This window comes from Schistocerca cancellata, chromosome 8 (genome assembly GCF_023864275.1).
Source record: "Schistocerca cancellata isolate TAMUIC-IGC-003103 chromosome 8, iqSchCanc2.1, whole genome shotgun sequence".
NCBI classification, from domain to species: domain Eukaryota; kingdom Metazoa; phylum Arthropoda; class Insecta; order Orthoptera; family Acrididae; genus Schistocerca; species Schistocerca cancellata.
Window position 1 is genome coordinate 440,468,068 of NC_064633.1, and position 27,780 is coordinate 440,495,847.

At 37.2% G+C, this 27,780-nt stretch overlaps 1 protein-coding gene across 3 annotated transcripts in view; it reads right to left on the minus strand.

The window, feature by feature from the left end:
• The window catches only part of LOC126095318 (uncharacterized), a 156,460-nt gene that overhangs the window by 20,772 nt on the left and 107,908 nt on the right, over positions 1–27,780 (minus strand). For all 3 annotated transcript variants that reach the window (XR_007521956.1, XM_049910122.1, XM_049910123.1), the window contains 3 exons: positions 25,817–26,130; positions 20,076–20,218; positions 665–844 (listed from right to left, as the gene is read on the minus strand). Coding sequence is in view for 2 of the 3 variants with exons in the window: in XM_049910122.1 (XP_049766079.1) it covers positions 665–844; positions 20,076–20,218; positions 25,817–26,130 (637 nt within the window). In the remaining variant the exon portion in view is untranslated. The remainder of the gene's footprint in view (positions 1–664; positions 845–20,075; positions 20,219–25,816; positions 26,131–27,780) is intronic.

The following is a 27,780-nucleotide window of genomic DNA, read 5'->3' on the forward strand; positions in this document are numbered from 1 at the left end:
ACCAACCCAATGAATTATCATTATTTTGCACTGCTATGTACGATTCACCAATTAATTTACAGGTGCATGGCAAGTTAAGTAAATGTTATTACCAGCTATTTCATTCCATCTACAAATTCTTGCCTGGTCTTTTCATCTGACTTTTCATCAGTAGCTTTTATAGGTTCCCTTTTTTACTGCTTGAATTTGTTGCTTCTATCTTCCCTTCTTCAACTCTCTTTTCCTATCCTCCCTCTCATTTCTGTACTCTTTATATGGATATCTTTTCCCCATTGTGTTCTCCCACCATGAAGAATACATGTGTAGATGGTAATTGTAATCCTTTGTCCAACATAGTCACCCTGTTGCTACAGAGGAGTACGGAAGCACATTCTGTCAATCATTATCTACGCTTCTGAGAAATAATACATTCATTTTAAGGCAAAAGTATTTTGTTCTATTCATGCACATCATTTAACCCTGACAATATCAGTTTTAAAGTAAGTGATAGTTTTGCATCACACACCTAAATAATTGCTGACTTAAAAAACGTGGTTCTCCATGAAAATGGTAGAGTGAAATTAATGCTCTTCTAATATCATAAACTATAAGGAAAATAGTTCCATTGATTATTTTGAATTCCATTTCATGTAATGGAAAAATGTGTGTTTTTTCTTGCCCTTACCTGTGACAACCCCCCAGGTTCTGGTGGTAGTGACGGATATGGTGGTGGCAGTTTCAGAAAATCAGTTCCATCTGCTGGCATTCCAAGTTGCTGGGATCGTCTACGCAAACCTTCCAGCATTTCACGAAGGCTTTTACTCACAAATGCAGCTGGCTCTCCATCTGTTGCCATGACATCTACCTAAAAATCAGACACCAATATAAATGACTGCCTCAACTCAGAATTGCATTACATGAAAAATGAAAGAGTATATCTCAGTAATCACAAAGGGTAAGCAGAGTGGCTACCCATTTCCTGTTCCAAACAAATTTATACTATAGTGACCATCATGAAAATAGGTAGTTCAATGTCATACCCACTGTGTGCCATCTTCAGATACGAATCGTTGTCATCTGTCCATTTCACAGCTTTGATGCCACATACACACTGTAGCAATGAAGGTTAGCACTAACTTACGTTCAGCATTCCCACACGATATTGTGTTTTCAAGTGCGGTTTCAGTTTTCCAAGGAAACATGCACTGACTCGTGTTTTTTACTGAGCATAAACAATAGCAAAAGTCTGTTTGTATTGCTATACCAATCAGCTTGCATAAACAGTGACAAAGACATTTGAAAACAAACTCAAACTATCGTATCAAATGTACTGAAGTTTTAACACTGATCTGGCCAATGGTGTAAAAGCCAGGAGTAATACAAATCTTATGGTATTTCCAAATGGGCTGTATGCCATATTAACACTGCAGTAACATCAGCAGAAACTCCCAATATGAGGAAGTGTTTTCATTCTTTGAGAAAAGGTTACAAATGAGAACAGAAATCTATGGACATTGACAATTTTAACAAAAAGTTGGTGCCTAAAATTGTGCTTGGTTGTGACGACACAGGAGGGTATCCAATGATTAGAAAAATACAGGGTAAAATTAATTATTCTGGCTAAGAGACACCTGTCTGTCATCTTCTCACTCATATGTTGTTGGTTCAGAAAGTTTAATGAGGGACAAGAATTTTTAATGGCATTCTGAGACACTGCATCAGCAAGAGCTAAGTTTTTGTGAACAATGCAATTGTCGCGTGCTAAGGACAATAGTCTTGTAGTATACTTAGGTAAAATTTAGGTTACACAAAACCATGTGAATAAATATGTCTTGTTAGGGTTTAACAGAAGTAATGGCCTGAAAGTTCCTGCAGTTGCTTTTGTATTGTGTGTATTGGTGTTTTGGGTGATGGTGCAGAGATGAACAGCAGTAAATAAAATTTTTTATGGGGAGGTAGGATACCAGGAGACACTGCATTCATTGGTGATAACACAATAATGAGGTCTCAAATGTTACTAAAATTAATGTTACAGTCCTCTACACAACTTTCTCACTGGATGTTTCTATAAGGTTCAACAGAATGCAAATTCACCAGTGATGACTGTTTCGTTTCACAGCTCTTATGGTATTTTATTTTGTATGTCAGAATACTTTTATGTTTTCAAGACAAAGTAAGTATCACATGCATCTATAAACTTTGAGATCGTTCATATACTTTTTCCTAGAGGTTGAAGTAAAAATAAAATTTCTTGTAATGTTAGCTTTTATTTATTTATTTATTTTTTTGTCATGGCTGGCAAGAATTTTCTTTTGTAAAGTACTCTATCACATTCTAGACTAAAAACAGAAACATTTAATATTATTTTGGAATTTTTACTAACATTTGAAATTATCTTTAACTGGCAATTCTGTAAGATGGTGAGACGACCTCACGATTACGATGTCATGTGACTAGGGCCTCCCGTCGGGTAGACTGTTTGCTGGGTGCAAGTCTTTCAATTTGATGACACTTCAGCGACTTGCGCGATGATGGGGATGAAAGCATGATGATTAGGACAACACAACACCCAGTTCCAGAGCGGAGAAAATCTCTGACCCAGCCGTGAATCAAACCCAGGCCCTTAGGATTGACATTCTGTCACACTGCCCACTCAGCTACCGGGGGCAGACAGATGACCTTTATCTGCCTATTTTCATGATGGTCACTATAGTGGTTAGTAATTTATTTTCTCTAAAGTCTCTGGTCTCAAACACTTAAATTTGAACACTTAATTTGTTTCATTAATTCTGTGCTGTGCCAGCATTAAACCTTGTGACAGTTTCAGCAACTACATGTCACAAAGCTCAACTTACTAACCTGGGGTTCAAAAATTTCAAGTGGATACATTAACAGTTAAAATTAAATGCTTCCAATTTCTTCCCACCGTGAATCTTTTTGGGTCTTTTAGAGTGATTCAGTTTTACAAAAATAGCTTCAGTCCTGATTCAGGGTGCAGTTCAACTATGTGACGTTTCTCACTGTGTAAGTATTCAAATTGATTTTCATCACGAATTTGTTAGTCTAAGCATCTCAATAGTAATTAATACATCGGTGTTTTTATTTATCAATGAAAATAATCAATTTTTGAAAATATAATGTAATTGAAAGGTAAAAAATCTACTCACCAACTGGTGGAAGGACAACAGAAATCTAAAAGTATTTAAATACGCAAGCTTTTGGAACAAGTGGCTCCTTCTTCTGGTAGTGTTTTCATTTGATTTTCCTCCATATTTACTGCTGATGTATTACTGGCTTTTAATAAACTGACCATTGATGAACAGTCTCTCACATTATTTAGTGCCAGGAACACTTTTTTTTCATAGTAATTCCTAAGTAATACTGCGAAGAGAACAAAGCCTTGCTTATTTCTACTTATTTATTCCTAAATTTTTCCATTCCTCCCTCCACCATGTGAAGCTCCTATATAATTTATAAAATTATTAAAATGACCTCAAGGTACGTTTCCCAATAATGCGAAAACTGATATGTTCTGGAACTTGGTGCTCACAGATTTGGCGGAAAGTGCATTACCCAGAACCAGGAAGAATCATAATAACTCTTGCTAGCTGTCAAATTTAACATAAAGTTAAATTGCGCACAGATAGTCACATGTACTGTTGCACCCAAAGGAACATCAACATACAGGCACTTGTGACCAAGAACAAGTGTGCAACAGTGGCAATTACTGTTTGTGACTTTCCTCGGTGCAGTATCATGTAACAGTTACAGTTGATGAATGGCTCCACATTAATAAGATGTTGAAAGGAGGTTCACTGTTAGACTGTACAGAGACTGAAAGGAGTTACATTACTAGATTGTGTAAGGGTGACCAAGTTGTGAAAGGGGTCACTCTGCAACAATGGACTGGAAGTTCTGGTTTTGTTAGAACATTTTTAAGTTTATCTGTGTAGATGCTTTGTATTTATCAGCTTAAACCTGCATTTGCTGTGGTTTATGGCTTACAGGGGGAGGAGGCTGCAGCACACACAACAAATAGTTACTGCAAGTACATAATCGCACAGAGCATCCAGTGGCCACGTGCATTAGCTATTTTAGTATGGCTTGAACAGCATATTTTCTAGTAGTGTAGAACACAATCATACACAATAAGTGTGTCACAGTAATGCCTTTGCACCACAGCTACTTTTCTGTTGTCCACTAGATAGTTTAAATTATGACGTATACAGCTTGCTGTATTAGGCAATGCAGTCCCTGTGGCTGACTTATGAAAATTAAGTTTTAATAATGTCAATACCAGTCACAAAGCAAGAACCACTTTACGCTATGCATTACGAGCCTTAGCTCCTTGCCTGATGACCATTCATAACACATATTACATTATAATACTTAGCTAAACTTAAATTATGTAACATCAGGAAATATGACATTCTGCACTTTGTTGCTGATGTATTGGTTCTGGTATTTACCAATGGTATGCTGTTTAATGAACAAAAGTGTAAAAATAACTGTCTATTGGAAACTTCATAAAATTTTACGAGGGTGGGTTGAAAAATTCTTGGAAACTTTTCTATTTTTCAATGTAGTCTCCTTGTAGATTAATCCACTTGGTCCAATGATGTTCCAGTGCCTTGATTCCTCTCGAAAATGTGTTTCCTCCATTACTGCAAAATAGTTGTCAACTCCGGCTATCAATTCTTTGTTTGAAGTGAATCTTAGTCCGCCAAGAAAAATTTTCAGTTTTGGCAAGAGATGGCAGCCTGATGGAGTCATATCAAGTGAATAAGGTGGGTGTGTCAATAATTTATACCTTAGTTCATGTAATTGTGCCATGGTGACAGCACATGTATTCGGGTGCGCATTGTCTTGATAGAAAATGACTTTCTACCTTTCTAACCTTGGCCTTTTTTCGCGTATCTTTTGTTGCAATTTGTCCAGGAGGTTAGCATAGTATTCTCCAGTTTTCCCAGTGGGGAAATAATCTACAAACAGAATTCCCTTTGCATCCCAGAACACTGATGCCATGACCTTTCACGCCGAAGGAATTGTCTTTGCTTTCTTCGGTGGCAGAGAATCAGCATGCTTCCACTGCTTTGACTGTTGTTTTGTCTCTGGGGTATAGTAGTGCACCCAAGTTTCATCAGTGATCACAAACCAGTGCAAAAAATCTTGTTCGTTTCTCCTAAAATGGGGCAAACATTTTTCTGATATGTCCATCCTCACATGTTTTTGATCCAGCGTCAAGAGTCACGGCACCCATCTTGCATACAATTTTTTCATTTCTACTTCTCCAGTTAAAATGTGATATACCCTTTCAGATGACATCTGGCAAGCGTGAGTAATTTCACACACTTTCAATCGGCGATCCTCCATGACCATTTTGTACACTTTTGCAATGATTTCTGGAATAGTGACACGTCTTGGCCGACCACTGCATGGATCATCATCTAAACTCTCCCGACCAAACTTAAATTCATTTGTCCACTTGGCAACAGTTGAATATGAAGGAGCAAAGTCCCCCAGTGTTTTTTGGAAATTGGCATTGATGTACTTTGCTTTCATACCTTTCTTTACAAAGTACTTAATCATTGCTCGAATCTCGATTTTTTCCATCTTCACAAATCACTATGTGGGAACAACAACAGAGACATGTCACTGCCACAGCTCTCTCCTTCCAAGAGCACTGATGTGGCACATGTTTACAGGCAACAGGACAATGAATATCACGTGAACAACTCTTTGCGCTAGAGCTGGCCTCTCTTGGTGATTCCGAGAACTTTTCAAACCACCCTCGTATTTGGTTGCTATTACTTTTGTATTGTGCTTTTCATTTCCCACTTTTGATGTGGCTTACTGGTGTTTAAAGTCCTTGAGTTCTCAACAGAGAGGTACATTTTAAAACAGATGCTTTAATATTGCAAGTTTGGTGACAACACTTCACATTTTTGTTTGATGGTATGATTTATTACAATAACCAGTCTAACAACAACAAATACAGCACACTATGGGTTCGGACAATGGGAACAATTCCCTGTCACTCTGAGGCGTTTACATTAGTCACTGGAAATTTTCTGTAATTGTTAAAGACATATTTAAAATGGGGAAATAATAAAAGATGAAAGCTGTACTACAATGACATCGTTTGGCTATGTGCTGGAATTATTAGCTTATACATAAAGGAATTATTAATAAAATTAAATAAGAATGAAAATTAGTGAAGCAGAAACGTCATGAAACCGGAAATCAATTCTATACTACTTCATAACTACAGTAGCATACTAGCAAGCCAAATTAATGTGGAAAATCTTTGACAACTCTATGCAACTACAGGATTTTTAGTTGTTCTGTGGTTTATTATGCACAATTCATTTTTCTAATTAGTATAATAATGTCTGCTTGTGTTTTAAATTAAAATTTCAGAGTTCGATATATAGTAATAATAAAAAACATGAATCTGAGTAATTTAGAACTTGAACTAAATTAAAGTGACTAGAAAAGTAAAAATTATCTAAAAATAAAATTCATTGTTTTACTTTGAATTAAAAGAATTACCTTATTCTACCAAGTATTGTGTTTCATCATACTAGTCATCTGCTGTCACATGTAATGAATTGAAAAGATAACAAAATCATCATTTTGGCTACTGTTACACAACACAGTTCTGGCTCTAGGATGTGAAATAATCAGATAATCAGAAGCAGATCACAAAAAAATGCTACCACATGCAAGAGTACAATTATCTTCTGGTAAGTTGTCTTCCTGCATACACATACCACAATATAGCTCTCACACAATCTCTCAGTTCATGGTGTTATTGTCTCTCCTGAGTTTCCTTCTTTAACACTGGCTCCCTTCTTGAAACTCCAAATAATTCTAAACAGATCAAAACCCAAAAAACTTCAATAATTGACAGACTTTACATATCTCATTTCCTGTCTATTTCTTCTCTCTCTCTCTCTCTCTCTCTCTCTCTCTCTCTCTCTCTCTCTCTCTCTCACACACACACACACACACACACACACACACACACACACAGAGAGAGAGAGAGAGAGAGAGAGAGAGAGAGAGAGAGAGAGAGAGAGAGAAATGTCAAATATTTAACAAAAATTAGAAAAGCTGTTAATTTGAAAGAATTCAAATGTAAGCAGTATACTGGAGAAACCAGGAACTGGATAGAATGAAATTTTCACTCTACAGCAGACTGTGCACTGATATGGAAGGTAGGAGACGAGGTACTGGCGGAATTAAAGCTATGAGAACGGGGCGTGAGATGTGTTTGGGTAGCTTAGTTGGTAGAGCACTTGCCCGCGAAAGGCAAAGGTCCCGAGTTCGAGTCTCGGTCCGGCACACAATTTATCTGCCAGGAACTTTCAGGAACTGAATGTTAAACCCCTAAGGCAATTACGTAAGAATTGTTCATAATCCAAAGTGCATCTGTCAAACTTGCAATGACTGTTAGAAATTAATGTATATACAAACTGCCAAAGCTTGTGTATAATTTGCTTTGTTGGTAGTTTTACTCTACAAGTGAGAGTGTCTTCAGATTTTTATTACCTTGGCCATGTGGTGAAAGTTCCGACCTATGCTCAGTGCCATTGTCAAACACAGAGTCTAAAACATTCTGCGGGAATTCATCTGACACTGTCTGTTTTTAAGAACCAGCAGAAGAATTTTTCACGATAATTTGAACACTATGTCCAATTTTTTGACACAATTTGAATTAGCCACAATTGTGAAACTGACATGCGCTAATATATCAAACAAGGCAGAACAGGTTAAAGATGAAATAATGAGTATTATGTTGCAGCCCAAAGTACTGTACACTCCTGTGAACCTGTTGAGTTCGCTTGACACTCATAGACATGTGATAGCTTCTCTATGAACATGACAAGTTAGCTTCTCTAACTTGTCATATTCACTTGAAGATTGGAAATAGCATTGTGCCATCTTTATTGGCTGTAATCAGAACATACATTGAACAATAATTAATAATATTGACAGGATGGCAGATGAAAATCTTTTGTCCATTGTATTCAGACAGAGTCCCGTTACTATGTGACTGTAAAGAGACAATTAAGTAAGTGAACAATTTTTGGTTTGGTTAAGTCTTATTTAAACAACGCAAAATTCAGATATCTGAAATATCTAGTCAACCAAAATTTGAAACTTCTAAGTATTATATAACTATAGTTTTACACACACACACACACACACACACACACACACACACACACACACACACACACAAATATGTCTAAACTGTTCATAAAATCCAACAGGAGAATAAGACAAAGCTCTCTTCAATATGAAGGCTGGTTTGAACCTGGCAGTGTTTTAATAAGCATGATACTGGTGGTGATAGTATTCCTGAAATGACAACTAGCCAGTTATAGGAGTATCTATAGTTTAATATGGGCTTTGAACCACAGCACAACTTGGCATTTTTTACATAAGCAAATCAGTGCCAAAAGTGAAACAAGTGATAAGTGAAAAATCCTCAGGCTGATTGAGGATTGAATCTTGTACCTCTGGACTTGTAGTCTGACACTTACTAACTAAGACACAGAACCACACATTGGCAGGTTAAGTTAACCAAATCCACCTGACTTTCTTCAAACCACAAAGCAATTACGTTCTCATTATCTGTATACTTTAGATAATGCAGTTCATATTGCAGAACAATTTTATTTTGTATTACGGCTATCAGCATCATTATCTTAAACATTCAAGCCATCACTGTTATGATGATAATGATGATGATTTTGTGTGCATGTTGTTGTTGTTGTTGTTGTTGTTGTGGTCTTCAGTCCTGAGACTGGTTTGATGCAGCTCTCCATGCTACTCTATCCTGTGCAAGCTTCTTCAATACCCAATACCTACTGCAACCTACATCCTTCTGAATCTGTTTAGTGCATTCATCTCTTGGTCTCCCTCTACGATTTTTACCCTCCACACTGCCCTCCAATACTAAATTGGTGATCCCTTGATGCCTCAGAACATGTTCTACCAAGTGCTATGATTTACATCAATGCTAGTCTTAATGGAACATTGATTACTAAATGCATGCTTATCAGGTAAGTAGGGGAATGGACTTTATTCAACTTAATCAAAAACTATGTCACATTAATTTATATTGTGGCTCAGATGAACATACCACTGAGAACTATTACTGTTTGGTTTATGGACGAATAGGCAATTTTTATTTATTGTTACAGAAGTTAACTGTATTCTGTAAACATTGTTGATCCTAAGTGACAATTATAACATTGGCAATGACATGGTCACAGTTTTGGGTCACCAAACGCTACTAAGGATGTCCGATTTCTCAATCTTTGGCAGAAATATCTAAACTGTCATCACAACTTGATCAAGTACCTAACTAGTTCACCTCTGCAACAGTCACAGCCACTGCCAGCCAGTCCAGTATTTCAGCCATTTAATGAGGCTCAAGAAGAATGGGAAGTTTATCAAAAACACTTTGCACTGCATTTTCAGGCATGTGAGATTAAACCTCCTGATCACCAACAGCCCTTTTTGGTCTCTAAGAGTCCTCAGTTATATTACTTGGTTCAGAATTTAGCCCCTTGTCTAATCTGTAGGTGTTAAAGTTGTCTGATGTATTATCTTTATTATCTGCAGATTTTTCCAACAAAATACATGTAGTACTGGCAAGGCGACAATTCTTACAACATCGCAAATCACGTGCTGTAAGTTATGCATCTTAGATTGTGGATTTACATGTGAGGGTGGTAAATCACATGTGGATGTAGTGATTCGCTTACCCACTAAATAAGAATATTAAGAATATCCACACACAGGCTTTATGACAGGCTAACTCCTTCCTGGTTGATTTGCACGTGTATTTCAAATTTTGGATGTAGCACAAGAAACTTTTTCCAGTGGACTTCCACATTCCACATCTGGCACAAAGTCATAACAACACAGTGCATTGGGTTTCCATAAACAGGAACTCAAGATGCTCGAACGGTCCTTACTATGAGAAACTATGATCTCAACCACAAGTGGAAGCAAAAGTGGCCAAAGACATTGCTAGCTAGGGCATAAACATCTATGGCAAGCTAAGACAGACTCACAAGCAACAACATTGGCAAGCCCCTGCACATATGCCATACTGACTGAATATGCCAACTGCTATCACAGCTGACCAACAGGCTACCCCATGGAAGCTGAAAGCTCACACACTAACACACAAACAAACCGCCAATGCTACCCTACACTAATAATCCAATATATGACCTATTGGACACTAACAGATGATGAACCCAACTGTTACAGGTATGCTGATGCTGATTGAGAAGCCAACACCTGTATCCAACTGCAGATGCCGAGTAACACTGCTTCACAATAGCAAAGGTATCTGCCTGCATGTTACCCACTACTAACAAAAAGCAGTTGACATTCAAGCCCACATTGTCTTGAAGCCTACAGTAAGTCCCAGATTTTGCAGAGCCCACCCAATTTCATTGGCCATTAAGTAAGAGGTTAAGGTTGAACTAGACAGACTACAGCAATCACAAGTTCTGTTTCCCACTCAGCAGGCTTTATGGTAGTGTGTTCAGGAGACCTGGGGCAGCGGGAAGGGGGCTTTAGTTCGTTGTAGGGGTACTTTAACCAAACAATTAATGCTCAAGTGAATACAGTTTCTTATCTCTTACTTCAGGGTCATTCCATGTCAAATCAACACACTGATTAAGTTTGATGTTCTCAAATTTTGATGAAACTATGTGTACCTAGTATCCATACATAGTTATGAAAACCTAACCATTAAGTTTTTCATGATTTAATTAAAAATTTATTAACCCTTGAATTTTCAAATTTTTGTTAAAAATTGCTACACCTTTGAATAGTAAATTGCTATTTTCTCTGGAACCGGGCAATATACACACCTTCAACATGTGTCATTTTAAAACTCTTTAGATGCGCTTTCATTTGGTATTCAATACGACCACGTTAAAATTTACATTTTTTAAAAATAAATAAGTTTTAAATTTTAATTTTCTAAAAAAAATAGTATTTTTAAAATTCTGAAAAAAAAAATAATAATCACAAAATTTCCTTCCACAATACTCTTACACCTCTGAAAGTTTCATTTTGGGATCATCATGGGATCATATGTTGCAAAATTTTCAATTTCCATGTCTTGTGTGAAAAACAACTTTCACAGAGGTTCTACATTACAAAATCACCAAATTAATTTAAAAACACTGACATTTATGAACAGCTGTTTCTATCACAACTTCTTATAAATTAGAATTAACTGTAAAGGCTCTGTTGCTTTTGACCATGTCATTTCCAGGCAAGGTGCACATTCAGCCTGTTGGAGTCACTAAGTTCACCTTACACTGAACATCCACCACACAGATCCACATAACATCTGGCTTCTCGGGATATGCAAAAGAAGGAGATGAACCACATGGATCAAGAAGTGTCACCTTTAGTTGTTGTTCATATTTCCCCAAAATGTATACAAGCCACTACTTGTTTTTATATACTGTAATTATGTACCCGTTTCTACCTGTCAATGACAGTATTTCTTGGGGTTTGATGATCAAGTGTTGTAATGAACTTTGAGCCATATGAGAATATCTTGACAAAGATTTTTGTTGCCTGAAACTACAGGAGTGAATGCATGAACCATTTGAGCCACTGAAATTGTTAAACCTTTGCTGAGCGACTGTTTAAAAATGTAGCTGTCTCTATGTATTCGTCCCAAGTTACAAATGTAAAATGTATTCCTGAGATGTTTTCCATGGCCCATTTGATAAAGCTGCCGAAGTGTAAGAATTTGAGCCTCATATGGATGTTGCAAACATTCTCATGCTGCCAATGTCTTTTTGTGCCACCAACTCCATCACACGGCCCTTTTCCATGAGCAGTTGCTGAAAAATTCCATTCAGCCTCTATGCCACAATCAGTTTGATGAAAACAAAGATTTTTAAAAAAAATTCTTGTTCTTGTACTGAGCAGCAGCATCATCATCAGAAAATTAGTAATTTTTTTTAGGTTCAAAGTGCTTTCTCAAGAAATCAATGAGAGTCCTCTGGAAGCAGAACACAGCTACAGCGTTATGTTCAAGATAGTCTGAAATATTCAAGATAGTCTGAAATAACAACACAACTGAGATACTCTGTTTCTGTTTCTCCTTTGTAGTACACGACAAATGTGTGAACAGTAGCTTGCTGACTTGTCCAATGATACCTCTGGACCTCATCCTGCATCAAAAATGATTAGTTCTCAGAAAAATCGCAATACACAGCAAACTGTGAATCTTGTAGGCTTTCTATAATGTGTTTCATAAATGAACTTAGTTTTTTTAAAAAAAATTATTTATTTACACGTCAAGTTCCGTAGAACCAAAATGAGGAACAAATCTCCAAGGTCTTGGAATGTGTCAGTATGTGAAACTACAACATAAAAGCAGATAAAAATAAATGTTTACGAATCTGAAAATAGTCAAACCATAAGTTTAAGTAAACGCAATCAACAATACAACAAGAATCAGCTTAATTTTTCAAGGAATTCCTCGACAGAATAGGAGTGACCCATGAGGAAACTCTTCAGTTAATATTTGAAAGCGCATGGGTTACTGCTAAGATTTTTGAATTTGAGTGGTAGCTTATTGCAAATGGTTGCAGCAGTATACTGCACACCTTTCTGCACAAGAGTTAAGGAAGTCCGATACAAATGCAGGTTTGATTTCTGCCAAGTATTAACTGAGTGAAAGCTGCTTCTTGGGAATAAGCTAATATTGTTAACAAGAAATTACAGTAAGGAATATATATATTGAGAGGCCAATGTCAAAATACCCAGACTTGTGAACAGGGGTCGACAAGAGGTTCGTGAACTTACACCACTTATTGCCCGAACTGCCTGTTCCTGAGCCAAAAATATCCTTTTAGAATGGGAAAAATTACCCCAAAATATAATACCATATGACATAAGCGAATGACAATAAGCAAAGTAGACTAATTTTCGTGTTGAACGATCACTCACATCAGATGCCATTTGAATACTAAAAATGGCTGCAAGAAGTCACTGAACAAGATGCTGAATGTGGGCTTTCCACGACAGCTTACCGTATTTACTCGAATCTAAGCCGCATTTTTTTTCCTGTTTTTGTAATCCAAAAAACCGCCTGCGGCTTAGAATCGAGTGCAAAGTAAGCGGAAGTTCTGAAAAATGTTGGTAGGTGGCGCCACAACTAACTTCTGCCGTCGAATATATGTAGCGCTGCACAGGCATGCTTTGCAGGCACAAAGATAAATACTGGTGCCAAAACCTCCGCGTCATTACACACACACACACACACACACACACACAAAAAAAAGGGGGGGGGGGTGGTGGAAGACAAGCCTTCTTCTCCGCCCCGAGTTTCGACCACTGCATTTTATACACTATCCAATGAAGTAAATACAAATTCCGTATTGTTCATTTTCGAATGTAGCAGCATTTCAATGTACTACTAAATTTGTGTGTGTGTGTGTGTGTGTGTGTGTGTGTGTGTGTGTGTAAGTTTAATCTAACTTCTGCACCATTTCAGTGCAGTAATGTGTTCATTGTAAATAACTATTACAGTAGTTGTATTACATGTTTATTACCTTATAAATAAATAAAAAACTTTTTTATTTTAAATTCAGTGCATTAGTATTTGTAAAATGACTCTTAGTGTTCATTAAAAAATGATGATCATTCCACTTGGGACCTGTGGAATGGTACATTAGCTTACTTGTTTTAGTTGTAAATATTTGTCGTGTATTGTTGTTTTTCTGACATGTTCCACATCCTGGAGGACTTCCTCACTACGGATCAATTGGAATGAAAGTAAATCTAATCTAATCTAATCTACGAAAATCGGACTGGCAAGACTGTTTGGGATGTTTGTCAATATGGCCAACTCTAGGTTCTGAATTTTTTCAACCTGTGAGAAGAGATGGTTGCTAATAGGAACTTTCATGAATTGTGAATCACATACAGTATTCTCTTCGCCATAAGAATAATACGAATATAAACATTTTGCCATGTATTCTTTCATGTTTGCTGCTATCTCATTTAAATCCTGTCTGCCTAATAAACTACGAAACTAGGGTGAGACAACAGCAAGCGCGGAAGAATATGTCATGTTTATTTTCGTATTATTCTTATGCCTAATAGTGATAAACAGTCAGAAATGAAGCACAGCAATTGACTAGATTTTTAAATCTAAGATGACTCTAATTTCTGTGCAGAATTTAAAGTACTAAAGAGGCGTCTGCAAAGATTTTCAAATGGAGAAAAATTTTCGCTAAACTCTCGGTCAGAACATCTTCTATCAAAAGCAGTCTATTATTTGGTTCTTGTTGATCATTATCAAACAAAGCAGCAGTGTAAGTTACAACCAATAGCAGTCTCTTGCCATTGTTTTGCTAATGAAACGATTCCTCTCTTTTTTTAATTGTAAGCGGCGGTAGCGCGCACAAAAGCAAGCCATGCCGCGAGTGGGGACAGGCCGTAAACACTCATTATCAGAATGCGACAAACAATTCATGACACAGTACAGTAATGCATTTTCAGCTTAGAGAGACGTAAACACCTATAACAAAGAGAACGGCACTTACCAGATCAAAGCAAAATAAGCAATCAATTCAAACCAGATGAAGCACTTGACAAAGGAAAGGTACCCATATAAATACGGATGGAGCGCGTGACGCATAGCAATGGCTACCTAGTAAAGCTTAACTGCTAAGCTTACGACTCGAACCTACCGTAGCTGTATCGTCATTCATTCGACTTAAATTGTCTCTCATATTACAATGGACCAACTTTGTTTCGATTTGGAGGTGCGGCCTAAAACTTTTCTCTCCCCTTGAATTTCGAGTCCCAAATTTCAGGTGCGGCTTAGATTCGGGAATTTTTTTTTCTTGATTTCGAGTCTCATTTTTCAGGTGTGGCTTAGATTCGAGTGCGGCTTAGATTCGAGTAAATACGGTACTATCTCTCTGAACACCTAGAAATTTGAATTGGTAAGTTTCACTAATCAAATGTCCATTCTGTGAAATTAAAATGTCAGGTTTTGTTGAATTGTGTGTTAGAAACTGTAAAAACTGGGTCTTACTGTGATTTAGCGTTAATTTATTTTCTACATGCTATGAACTTAGGTCATGAACTGCACTATTTGAAACCGAGCCAATGTTGCACACATCCTTTACTACCAAGCTAGTGTTATCATCAAACAGAAATATTTTAGAGTTACCCGTAATACTAGAGGGCATATCATTTACATAAATAAGGAACAGGAGTGGCCCTAACACTGATCCCTGGGGCACCCCCCACTTGCCTGTACCTCACTCAGACCACACATCACAGCCATTCTCAACATTGTGAATAATCACCTTCTGCTGTCTGTTGCTAAAGTAAGAGGTGAACCAACTGTGAGCTACTCCCCATATTCTGTAATGTTACAACTTCTGGAGCAATATTTTGTGATCAACACAACCAAATGCCTTAGTTAAATCAAAAAATAAGCCAAGCGTTCGAAACCTTTTGTTTAACCTATCCAATACCTCACAGAGAAAAGAGAACATAGCATTTTCTGTTGTTAAACGACTTCTAAAGCTGAACTGTACATTTGATAGCAAATCATGTGATATAAAATGATTAATTATCCTTACATACACAGCCTTTTCAATAACTTTTGCAAACACTGATGGCATAGAAATAGGTCTAAAACTGTCTACATTATTCCTTTCTGCCTTTTTATAAAGCGGCTCTACGACTGAGGACTTTAATAGTTCAGGAAACTTACCATTCCTAAAGGAAAAATTACAAATATGGCTAAATACAGGGCTAACATGTGCAGCACAGTACTTTAATATTCTGCCAGGCACGCCATCATAACCACGAGAGTCCTTAGTCTTCAGTGATTTAATTATTGACTCAATCTCCCTCTTGTCTGTATCACAGAGGAGTATTTCAGACATCAATCTCGGAAAGGCATTTGCCAAAAAAGTTATATGATTCTCTGTAGAAACTAAATTTTTATTTAATTCACCAGCGATGCTCAGAAAATGATTGTTAAATACTGTATACACATATCTGATTTATCAGTAACAAAAATATTTTTACTGATAACTGACTTTATATCGTCGATCTTGTGCTGCTGACTAGACGTTTCCTTCACAACTGACCATATGGTTTTAATTTTATTCTGTGAATTAGCTATTATATTTGCGTACCACATACTCTTTGCCTTCCTAATAACATTTTTAAGCACCTTACAATACTGTTTGTAATGGGCTACTGTAGCACGATTGTGACTACTTCTAACATTTTGATATAATTCCTACTTTGTTCTGCAAGATATCCTTATACCACTAGTCAGCCACCTGGGCTGCCTATTAGTGCTAGTACCCCATTTAGAATGTCCTAAAGGAAAGCAACTCTCAAAGAGCATGAGACGTGTTAAGGAAAGCATTATACTTATCACCTATGTTATCAGCACTATAAACATCCTGCCACTCTTGTTCCTTGACATGGTTTAAAAAACTTTCTACTGCTTTTGGATTAACTTTCCTACATAGTTTGTAATTCAATATCACATTTGTTTCAGTACTAATGCCTTTTAGTGTTAAAATTTGTGCATCATGGTCTGAAAGGCCATTCACTCTTTTGCTAACAGAATGCCCATCTAATATTGAAGAATGAATAGTCTATGGCTGTGCTACTGTTCCCCTGCACCCTAGTTATAAAAAAACGTAGCATGCATCAGATCATATGAATTTATGAGATCTACCAACATCCTTTACTTGCACCATCATATATAAAATTTATATTGAATTCACCACATGTGACTAATTTCTGGCACTTCCTACAAAATGAATCTAGACCCCTCTCTAGCTCGAGCAGAAATGCTCTGAAGTCATAATTAGGGGACCAAATACAACAACAATTAGAAGTTTTGTTTCACTAAATTCAACTGCCCCTGCACGACATTCAAATATCTGTTCAGTGCAGTGCCGTAATACGTCTATGGACTCAAATGGAATACTGTTTTTATGTACATAGCCACTCCCTCACCCTGAAAGGAACTCCTTGAAAAACAGCCAGCTAATCTGTATCCTGGTAAAGGAAGCCCCCGAATTGTCAAATTATTTAAGTGGTGCTCTGATATACCAATAATTTCAGAGTCAACATCTATAAGCAGTTCACTAACTTTGTTTTGCAATAAAGTCATGATGGACCAAGATAGCTTATTTCCAAATAAATTGATGAACTCTTTAGTTGATTTTTGTAACGTTTTAATTTACACCCATCCACAGAAATCCACTGTCGAAAGGTGACATCGTCTTTCAGCTTTTCTTCGAATGCCTTTTGAAGCATGGTCTTGATTTCCTTATTCCCAGAGCATGAATTAGTCTCCCAACTGCCAATCTATTGATGGTGGATTGCACAGAACCTTTGCAAGACATTGTGTATATGTCTATATTTCTCCACTTGTTACTGAGTTCAACCTCGTATTTTCAAATTTTGGTGAATGGTGTGCGTGCACGTCTGTGCCTGCGCGCGCGCGCACACACACACACACACACACACACACACACACACACACATGTATGTATCACAGGGGGCTGCTAGAACACAATTTTTAGGTCTTCCATAACATGTGTTGAAAGTTACTAAAATCAAATAGGAAGAATGTAGAATTTAAAAAATACATCAGTGTATGCCCGATTTCACTCCATATAGGCCTACTCTGAAGTTTTGGACAGAGATTTCAAAAATGTGTGTTCAAAAGGCAAACAGAGGTACACATAAATTAACATTCTGCAGGGACACTGCGAGCTACTGTTCACACAGGATGCCACAAATTTTATGATGTAGTGGCACAATTTGCCATGTGGTGTCATACGTCTCACCTGATGTGATTCGGGCATGTGTTAATACACTAGATTTAATTCTTGTAGTATGATCTGATCCCATGATGATCCCAAAATGAAACTTTCCGAGGTGTAAGAGTATAGTGCAAGGAAATTTTGTGATTTTTTTTTTTAATTTAAAAAATATGGCTTTTTCAGAAAATTCAAATTTAAATAATTTTTTAAAATGATTGTAATATAAACACCATCATGTTGCATGCCAAATAAAAGCCTCTATAAAGAGCTTTAAAATGACATTTTGCAGGTCTGTATCTCGTCTGGTTCAGGAGAAAATGGCAATTTACTACTCCAGGGTGTAGAAATTTATAACGAAAATTTTAAGATTCAAGGCTTCATAAATTTTTAATTAAACTATGGAAAAAAAGAGATTTTATGGTTTCCATACATAACTGTTTGGGGACACTGGGTACACAAAGTTTCATCAAAATCTGAGAGGTAAAGGTAAATTTTTGTTCAAAATTGTGTTGACTTGACACGGAATGACCCTTTATACAGATAAACACTTGTCTAAATTTTTGGGAAATAAACAATTCTCAAATATCAGTCTAGCGAAGGCATATTTTTGGTTGCCTCTTGGTGAAAACTTATGGAAGATATTGGTCTTGAACATGAAGTTGGGACTGTGTCAATATACATTATAACCTCGCTTTTATGTTTCCGGAATTAATATTTTCCCTCCATTTACTACACCCTTTGTTGCTCCCATCACATTTCCCATGTTTACAATGTTAATTTCCACTCAATTTTGTGTCAACATATTTTTAATTTTCTCACAATTTGTGCTTTATGAAACAAAGTTCGTGGAGGAAAAACTAATGTAATTGATATAAAATGAGGCTGGCATGGCACTGGCCTCCACGTAGTGTTTAAAAATATTATGCAAATAAGTTTTTTGATAGCAGGTGCTGTCTCACCTTCTGGCAAGTCCGCATTCTGAATATGAGTGCCAGGACATTGTTTGTTTTCAGTTACACAACCAACTGGACAACGGCTTTATGCGTTTCGATAAATTTGCAGAACATAGCTAAGACGTTTAGGCATAATCCAGTTCTTCCACAAGTTCTGCAATATATCCAGTCAGGTTCCCAGATATCCAGTGCAGATCAATCTGGACTTCACTACCCCCACTTCCAGGTCACAGGGGATAGCCGCTTGGCCCTCTTTTACCACTAGCTGCGGGTCACACCTGTATACATCAACCTGGCTTCACCAACGATTGAATCATTGGACCTGCCACGTTCTGCAAGAATGCTTTTGCTCCCAATAGTCTCTGGGCCTTTGCAAGAAATACCAGAACAGGCACCACTGCCGTCAGTGGTCTCAAATGTCTTCTAAGTGCCTCCCATACTGATGTCTCCCAGGTCCTGGCAATTGCTTCCATTGCATCATGCTCCCCCATACTGGGTAGGCAGATTCTAGCCCTCTTTGCCAGTTCAAGTGAGAAGCAGTTTAGTAACCCCACTTGACATGCACATGGAAGATAGGGATTTAATAGGAATAATGTCACCTACATCCAGCGAGGGTGTTTGGAATGGTAGCACTGCTGATTTTGTTGGCCAGTCATGGGAATTTCCGTAATGGGAAGTCCCCCAGGTGGTGATCTCTTTCTTTCAGCTACTGTTACCTGACGTGCCTCTACCTGTGGACTCTAACCATTGTGACAGTTTACGATGCATGTAGTGTTCCACCACTGCTGGGCTTAATGGAACTGAATACTAACTGTCTGCTTATCAGATAAGTAGTACTTGGGTTTCATTCTCCCTGTCAAGAAATCCTCAATCCAGTGAAAAATTTTGTTTGATGCCCTATGCACTGTTCATAAAAATTGGTATGGTACTGAGGCAAATGTTTTACGAAAATCAGGAAATGCTGCATCCACCAATTGCCATGGACATGGCTTTAATGTCGTTATGTGAGAAAAGCATGTATTGGGTTTCATATGATGGATGTTTTTGGTACCCTGCCAGTTGGTGTTGAGGATGCCATTCTCTTTGAGATATCTCATTATGATATTACAAACAGAGGGCTCTCTTCAGGAACGCCTTTTTAACAGCTTAGTGTTGTGAGTCGCAATCTATTATTCTTCCCTTTAGTCAAAATGTCAAGTGCCAAGGTAACACAATTACTGCATACTTATTATTAATAGTAAGTGATAAACTGTACCTCCTCTTCTGATGTTAGTGGAAGCACTCTCACATCATCCATTGACTTTGAGATGGAAGCTTCATTACCAACACCAGAATCCTCCTGGTTGAGGCTTCTGAACACCATACGAGACACGGGTAAGTGTTCAGGAGATGTCCGGCCTACAAAATAAATTACAAAACAGAATAAGTAAAGAGAAGAGCTTTTGGCCGAAAGTTCAAATGTGTAGCAGCCTTTTTGTTGTGCTGTCTACGGCTCAATGTCTCCTCTATATGGTGAGTGGGAATCTATACTACTAAAATAAAATTATGTTCTCTGATAATGAGGAGACCTGAATGGAAATAAATTCATTGCTTCAAGATTACTTTACTACAGTTCACACACACAGGCTTTCTACAGGTGTCACGTGTCACACATGTCAGTCATCCTGTTCTTACATTTTGACACAATGCAGTGCCATCTTTGTTCCTTACTCATTGGTTTGTCTTCATTATTTGACCCACTTTTGATTACAGTAAATACTATTTGGAACTATTTTCCCCATGTTCAAGCCTTAGTTCTTTTCTGCAATGCTGCAGAAACTGCTTACAGTTGATAATTTTTCCTGCAACTGTTCTGTAAAGAACGTACATTTATTCCAACAAAGTAAAACATATTGTAGAACACTTCTACTGGTTGTTTCTGTGAATCAGCTTTCACTGAATATTTCTCAGTCATCTGGTGAAGTATACCTGCACCATACTTAGTTTTATTAAAAATTTTATAGTTTCTGAAAGACATTTCAAATCATTTGCAATTTTTAGAGCTGAATGCGGCATACTGAGAACATGAACATTATTATTTTTCTTACTTTGAAAGAGGGCAAGATTTATCTCCATGATTCATCACAGTAGTTTCATATAGTGATGCTTTCGAAATTCTTACTGATACTGATATCTCTCTTGTCAAACGATTCACTGTATCCATTAGGCACAGCTCTCACTGAGGCGATACAATATGTGATACAACACGTTATCATAAATTTTGTGCATTGTGACGGGTATCAATGTGGCACTCATGTTTCCAAAGAAACAGTACTACAAGTAACATGACACAGCAGCAGAAATAGCCTGGTGTGTGACACCTCACTGCCAGCGCTGTCACGCGCAACTTCCAATTGGGTCACGTATTTACTCGATACCGGAAAGAGATATGCCTGTCCATCCAGAATTAAAAATAATTTTGATATGCTAGCTACATTTAGTACATAGTGTTGTAGGACCTAAAATCCATCACATGTAGACACACCAGAGATTATATTTTTTACTGCAAACTTTTCAAAACGTGCTGCGTTTTATCTAATTTTGAAGTATCATAATAAGTATGGGCAACAGTGAAAAGAAAACCAGTTTATTAGCAAGCTATGATTTCAGAATATATGACAAAAATAAATAAATTTTCTTTACCAAAAAGTTTCCTCAAAATCGAATGAGAAAGAATGCATGCGCAAATAAAAAAAAAAGTAGATTTTAATTTTTTATGCGAAAATTAAAGGTTTTATTGAGAAATGAAATACAGAGACACGTGTAGCTTCGACTACATAATACAACTGTTTGAGGTACACCAGGTGACTTGAAATTTCCTCTCCCGTGTTATCACATGATGCAGTTGTGTGGAGCAATCAAGGGGTTGTGCGGACAATACAACAGATGATTGTATTGTTGTTGTATTGATGTAATCCCAGCGTGAACCACTAAGTCATTTCAACTTTTGCTTCTATGTGCTCCAACAATGTGCGCTACTTCTACGTCATATCGTGTGTCGCATCGCGTATTGTATGGCATATCATATTGCTGCTGTGAGAATGTCTTACTCATCAATATTTTGGCCAGGTGCAGAGATAGCAAAAAAAACTGTCACTTATAGCTTACTCCCATTTTAAAGAACCACACCATATTCGGATACGGACTGATTCTTTGGTCGATTTCATCATCTCACAAGTATGTAATTCTGTTAACAGGTGGTTTCTACAGCTATTTCTAAATAAAATTTGATACCATTAATTCCTTTGTGTCTTGATTCATAGGGGCTGCAGGATCAAAATGGTTTCTGTTCTTTTGGATTTTCAGTGAAATGTTTTCCAACTTCTGACCACAAAATAGACTTGTCTGCTTTAGTCTTACTGGTCTCTGTTCCCAGCCGTAAAAGCATAAAACTTTCATATCTCTCAATTCATCCCTTGACATAGTATTGCAAATCAACTGCAGCTTCCAGTTTTCTGATGACAAATTATCAATTTCAATTCCATTGGTGCAAAAAAGATAAGGGCATACAAAACTGGAATAAGTGTTCCCAGCTCAGACAGAGAAACATGTCAATTGTTTCCAAGTTACCTCTGGTCTTCGGTATCTGTGCACAGCTTTTTCAGTATAGCATCATCTATGCACAGAATTGTGATATTTTCCTTCAAAAGTGGTGTTGGTCCCGCTGTCTGATGTACACACGTTTTGCTTGTGTAGCCTCCTGGGTGCATTCGTGATCTGATCCAAAACCTCTTTTGTCTTGCCTCTACCAAATTCCGAATGGCGCACAAAATATAGTGAAAGTAACTGACACCAACCTTTTCCATACTGTCTTTATCTGTTCTATCAAATATCTTCCCTCTGAGGATGATATACTGGTTTTGATTTCTTGTTGCAGGTGTCACTGATGTACTTCACTTGACTCAGCACATTATGGAATGCAAGTATCACTATTAGTTTTTCAATTTGACAACCAACAGACTATTGTTCTGAAACTGGTTGCATATGTTATACATATTCAATTACTTTCTTATCTGCCAATTTACAGGCCATTTTCAATATCTGTATCAAGACTTAGTCAGACCCAAGCACTGTAAGTATACCATGTTGCTTCAGCATACATAATATATTGCAGCATCAAATCACTCTCTTACAATGCAGCTGCGAATTTTCAGTATTTACAGATGAAATAAATGCATAAAGAAATGATAAGTTGTCAAAATGACTGCTACTGTGGCTCTGGGTATGCAGTGGGAAATAAAAGTCATGTTGTTGTTGTGGTCTTCAGTACTGAGACTGGTTTGATGCAGCTCTCCATGCAACCCTATCCTGTGCAAGTTTCATCATCTCCCAGTACCTACTGCAACCTACATCCTTCTGAATCTGCTTAGTGTATTCATCTCTTGGTCTCCCTCTACGATTTTTACCCTCCACACTGCCCTCCAATGCTAAATTTGTGATCCCTTGATGCCTCAGAACATGTTCTACAAACCGGTCCCTTCTTCTGGTCAAGTTGTGCCACAAACTTCTCTTCTCCCCAATTCTATTCAATACCTCCTCATTAGTTATGTGATCTACCCATCTAATCTTCAGCATTCTTCTGTAGCACCACATTTCGAAAGCTTCTATTCTCCTCCTGTCCGAACTATTTATCTTCCGTGTTTCACTTCCATACATGGCTACACTCCATACAAATACTTTCAGAAACGACTTCCTGACACTTAAACCTATACTCGATGTTAACAAATTTCTCTTCTTCAGAAACGCTTTCTTTGCCATTGCCAGTCTACATTTTATATCTTCTCTACTTCGACCATCATCAGTTATTTTGCTCCCCAAATAGCAAAACTCCTTTACTACTTTAAGTGTCTCATTTCCTAATCTAATTCCCTCAGCATCACCTGACTTAATTCGACTACATTCCATTATCCTCGTTTTGCTTTTGTTGATGTTAATCATATATCCTCCTTTCAAGACACTGTCCATTCCGTTCAACTGCTCTTCCAAGTCCTTTGCTGTTTCTGAAAGGATTACAATGTCATCGGCGAACCTCAAAGTTTTTATTTCTTTTCCATGGATTTTAATACCTACTCCGAATTTTTCTTTTGTTTCCTTTACTGCTTGCTCAATATACAGATTGAATAACATTGGGGAGAGGCTACAACCCTGTCTCACTCCCTTCTCAACCACTCCTTCCCTTTCATGCCCCTCGACTCTTATAACTGCCATCTGGTTCCTGTACAAATTGTAAATAGCCTTTTGCTCCCTGTATTTTACCCCTGCCACCTTTAGAATTTGGAAGAGAGTCCTCCAGTCAACATTGTCAAAAGCTTTCTGTAAGTCTACAAATGCTAGAAATGTAGGTTTGCCTTTCCTTAATCTTTCTTCTAAGATAAGTCATAAGGTCAGTATTGCCTCACATGTTCCAATATTTCTACGGAATCCAAACTGATCTTCCCTGATGTCGGCTTCCACCAGTTTTTCCATTCGTCTGTAAAGAATTCGTGTTAGTATTTTGCAGCTGTGACTTATTAAACTGATAGTTCGGTAATTTTCACATCTGTCAACACCTGCTTTCTTTGGGATTGGAATTATTATATTCTTCTTGAAGTCTGAGGGTATTTCGCCTGTCTCATACACTTTGCTCACCAGATGGTAGAGTTTTGTCAGGACTGGCTCTCCCAAGGCTGTCAGTAGTTCTAAAAAGTCATGTTTGTTATTTTTACAGTGCAATTTTGTTGAAAACAAAAAAGTCACTTAATTTCAAAGTATTATGCGAAAAAAATATTGACATTATCGACAGACAAATTTAATAGTCAATTTGAACCTATTTACAGCTGCAGTCACAATCTTCTTGACCACTGGCTTTCTGGCATATGAACAATGGGCCCACTTTCAAAAAGATAAATGTCCAAACATAATTTTCAAAAACTTCTGCTTACCTGGTGGCAGTAGACATCAAACAAAACTGTGAATGGGTACAACTGTAATTTGCATGTGGCAATAAAAGAACTATGAGCTTTACGCTGCATTAAGTTGAAACAGTAATTCAAGAGAACAATAATGTTTTTGAAGACTGTTCAGGTGAATTAGTGAAAAAAGTTTACACTTTTGATCTCTCAACAAGAAAATTTGAAGAAGTAACTCAAGACTTCTAGAGTACCTTTACAACAGTCCTCTATGGGAAAGGTGACAAGAAAGTTTGTTAATCATTGAGATATCTTGACACTACATGGACATCAACCTCTCATAATGTCCCCTAGCTCAAAATAAATCCATTAAAGAGACATGCTGCTTTCAAAAGAAAGATAAAATCCTCTTTATTATTTTACAGTGTCCCTTGACCCAGGCTCTAAAGCAAATTCCCCTTCAATGTCATACCTGGGCTTGAACTTTTCGGATATATCATATCCATTGTATATCAACAAATTAAGCTATTTTACTGTTATAGTAGACTAAGCATAACTTTTACTGGATGTGTCACATATGCTTTTGGTTTCTCTGTCTTTGGTAATGTTCCTTTTATTCACTTTTTGTGTTAATGTCTATGTTTCTCATTAACAAAAAAGGTATTTAATTTTATGGTACTGTGCAGAACTGATTCCGACTTGACAACACACGGGCAGGAAAATTCATTATTTTAAAAGAGTTCCTTAATTGTTCTGTTCTGACTTAGACAAAGATAAGATTAGTGGGAAACTTTCCAGCAAAATAACACTATTTTGCAGATGATAATTTGAGAAACCACTGAAATATAGTAATAATACGGTGTTTATGCATCAGATTAGTTCATAATTAACTACGGTTATTGTACTGAACACTCACATGAAATAACTGCGAGAAAAGTAGCTGTGAATCAGCACCACAAAAAAAGGTGTACGAAATTCGAGCTTAAATTCACAAAATATGGTACAGAATTGCTGTAGCAAACAACTTAATCCAAATATAAATACAGTTTTGAAGGACATTACAGTCTACCTGCTGGTACTCTGGGTCCGGCAATTGTCACTGATGCCTGGCTGTCAGGTAGATCAGTGAGTTCAGGCTGAGTACGGACTGGATCGGCACTGATGTCCGGTGGTGGAGTTATTGAGCTAATTTTGTGCCAGGAGGGTGACACACTCAGCTGAGATGAATCTGCACTAGACGTTGGAGAGGAGGTGCGCAAACGTCGTCTGTGCTGTTCTTCTGATACTGCCAGACTGGGTGGAGGTATCTGGCTTGGAGGCAGGCCACCTCGTACAGCTTCCCGCAGTGCAGTCAGCTGATCACGAACCAATGTTTTCATTTCCCTGCACAAAAATAATTTTGATAATATTTTTCTTATTGTTAAGGGATTCTTAAAATTACACTACACAAATTTTAAAATCTTCACACTGCATACCATAAACAAATGGAAACTGATGATACTAAAATGAAGTTAGAGAGATGGAAAATCATGGGTGGAATAACAATACGTAATGGATAGATTGCTACTCACTACATAAAGGAAGTGTTGAGTGGCAGATAGGAAAACTGAAAAAGTCTGCTACGTATTATCAGTTACTGGACTAAGTACTTTGTCAGATGTACACGTCCTATACTCTTGTCCATGTTATTGTCTTCATTATTTTCGTTCCTCAATTTGCTTGAATTTCATCTTATATATAATCCCTCCTTTCATTTAAATCTTTATGTGCATTACTTTGTCTATAGTGCAATAAGAGTTTATGTTTCAAATGCTTGTTTGATGATTACATAAAAAAGGGTACATCTTTAACGAAAAAGAAGTTCACAGCATTGCACAGTCAGTATAAATATATTGTTTCATCTTTTGTTTTCTAACTGATACATTGGTAGTTTCAAATGTTTAAATATTAAGATAGATAAATAAAAGCTTAAAGATCCCAAGTGAAAAAAGAATGACAGGAAGAAAAAACGAGACCAATTACAAATGTTACTACAGTGATTAAAATGATGCGACAAAGGAAAGATGTAAAAAAATGAGATTTAACTCAGTTAACTTAACAAAAATAATGACAAAAGCCATTTCGATAAATATTTATCAATAAATATTTTTTTAGGAGCTGATGAGATCTGAACCCACAACTTTTTACATGTGAGACTTGTACCTGATCTGTCACAGTGTGCAACCAACCTATTAAACATCCCTTGTTCCAAGCTGTAGAACATCATGTGAAATTCCCAATATTTGTATAATTACTCAAAAATGAGGGTACACCATGGTGAATGGCTACAGAGTGAGGTACCTAGGACCTTAACCTACATCACTGTATAGATGATTTCAAGAAGTCAATACTGCTGCTGAGGACCTCTTCTCCTTAGTCCAATAATATCCAGCATTCTTTTTTCAATGATGGAATTTTATTCCTGAAATTCAACTTAATTGTAAGAGGTATAGATGTACTATCTAAAGCGATATATGAAAATTTGTGCCAGATCCAGATTTCACACGTATCACAAGAAGTCACCTTACCACTTAGGCTATCCGAGGATGCTCCTCAGACTGACCCAAACTTCCATGTGTCAACCCCATATCTGTTTCTTCTCATAGATTATTGTACATCTCATGATCACCCTGCAGGTTTTTAGAATCGAGACAATGAGAAGTCTGCTTTCATCGAAGGAAAATTCCATCTTCAGTGTGCATCAACTCATTAAAAAAAATCAGGTGAAAGACACAAAATGGAACATCCGCACCCCACACCAACTAGTTTGTTACCTTCTACATAACTATAATGTGCCTTAATAACTCACTGAGTTGCAATGTTGTGGAGGGATTTAAAAAACTGAGCTGTTCCCATTGTCCAAATGGTATACTGAAAGGCTTTCCAATGAGAATAAGGTTGAAGCAGGATTCCACAAAGTGTAACAGCTACACATCTCAGTCATCAACAACATCACACAAGAACTGGACCTCATTCTACAGTGGTGATGTCATG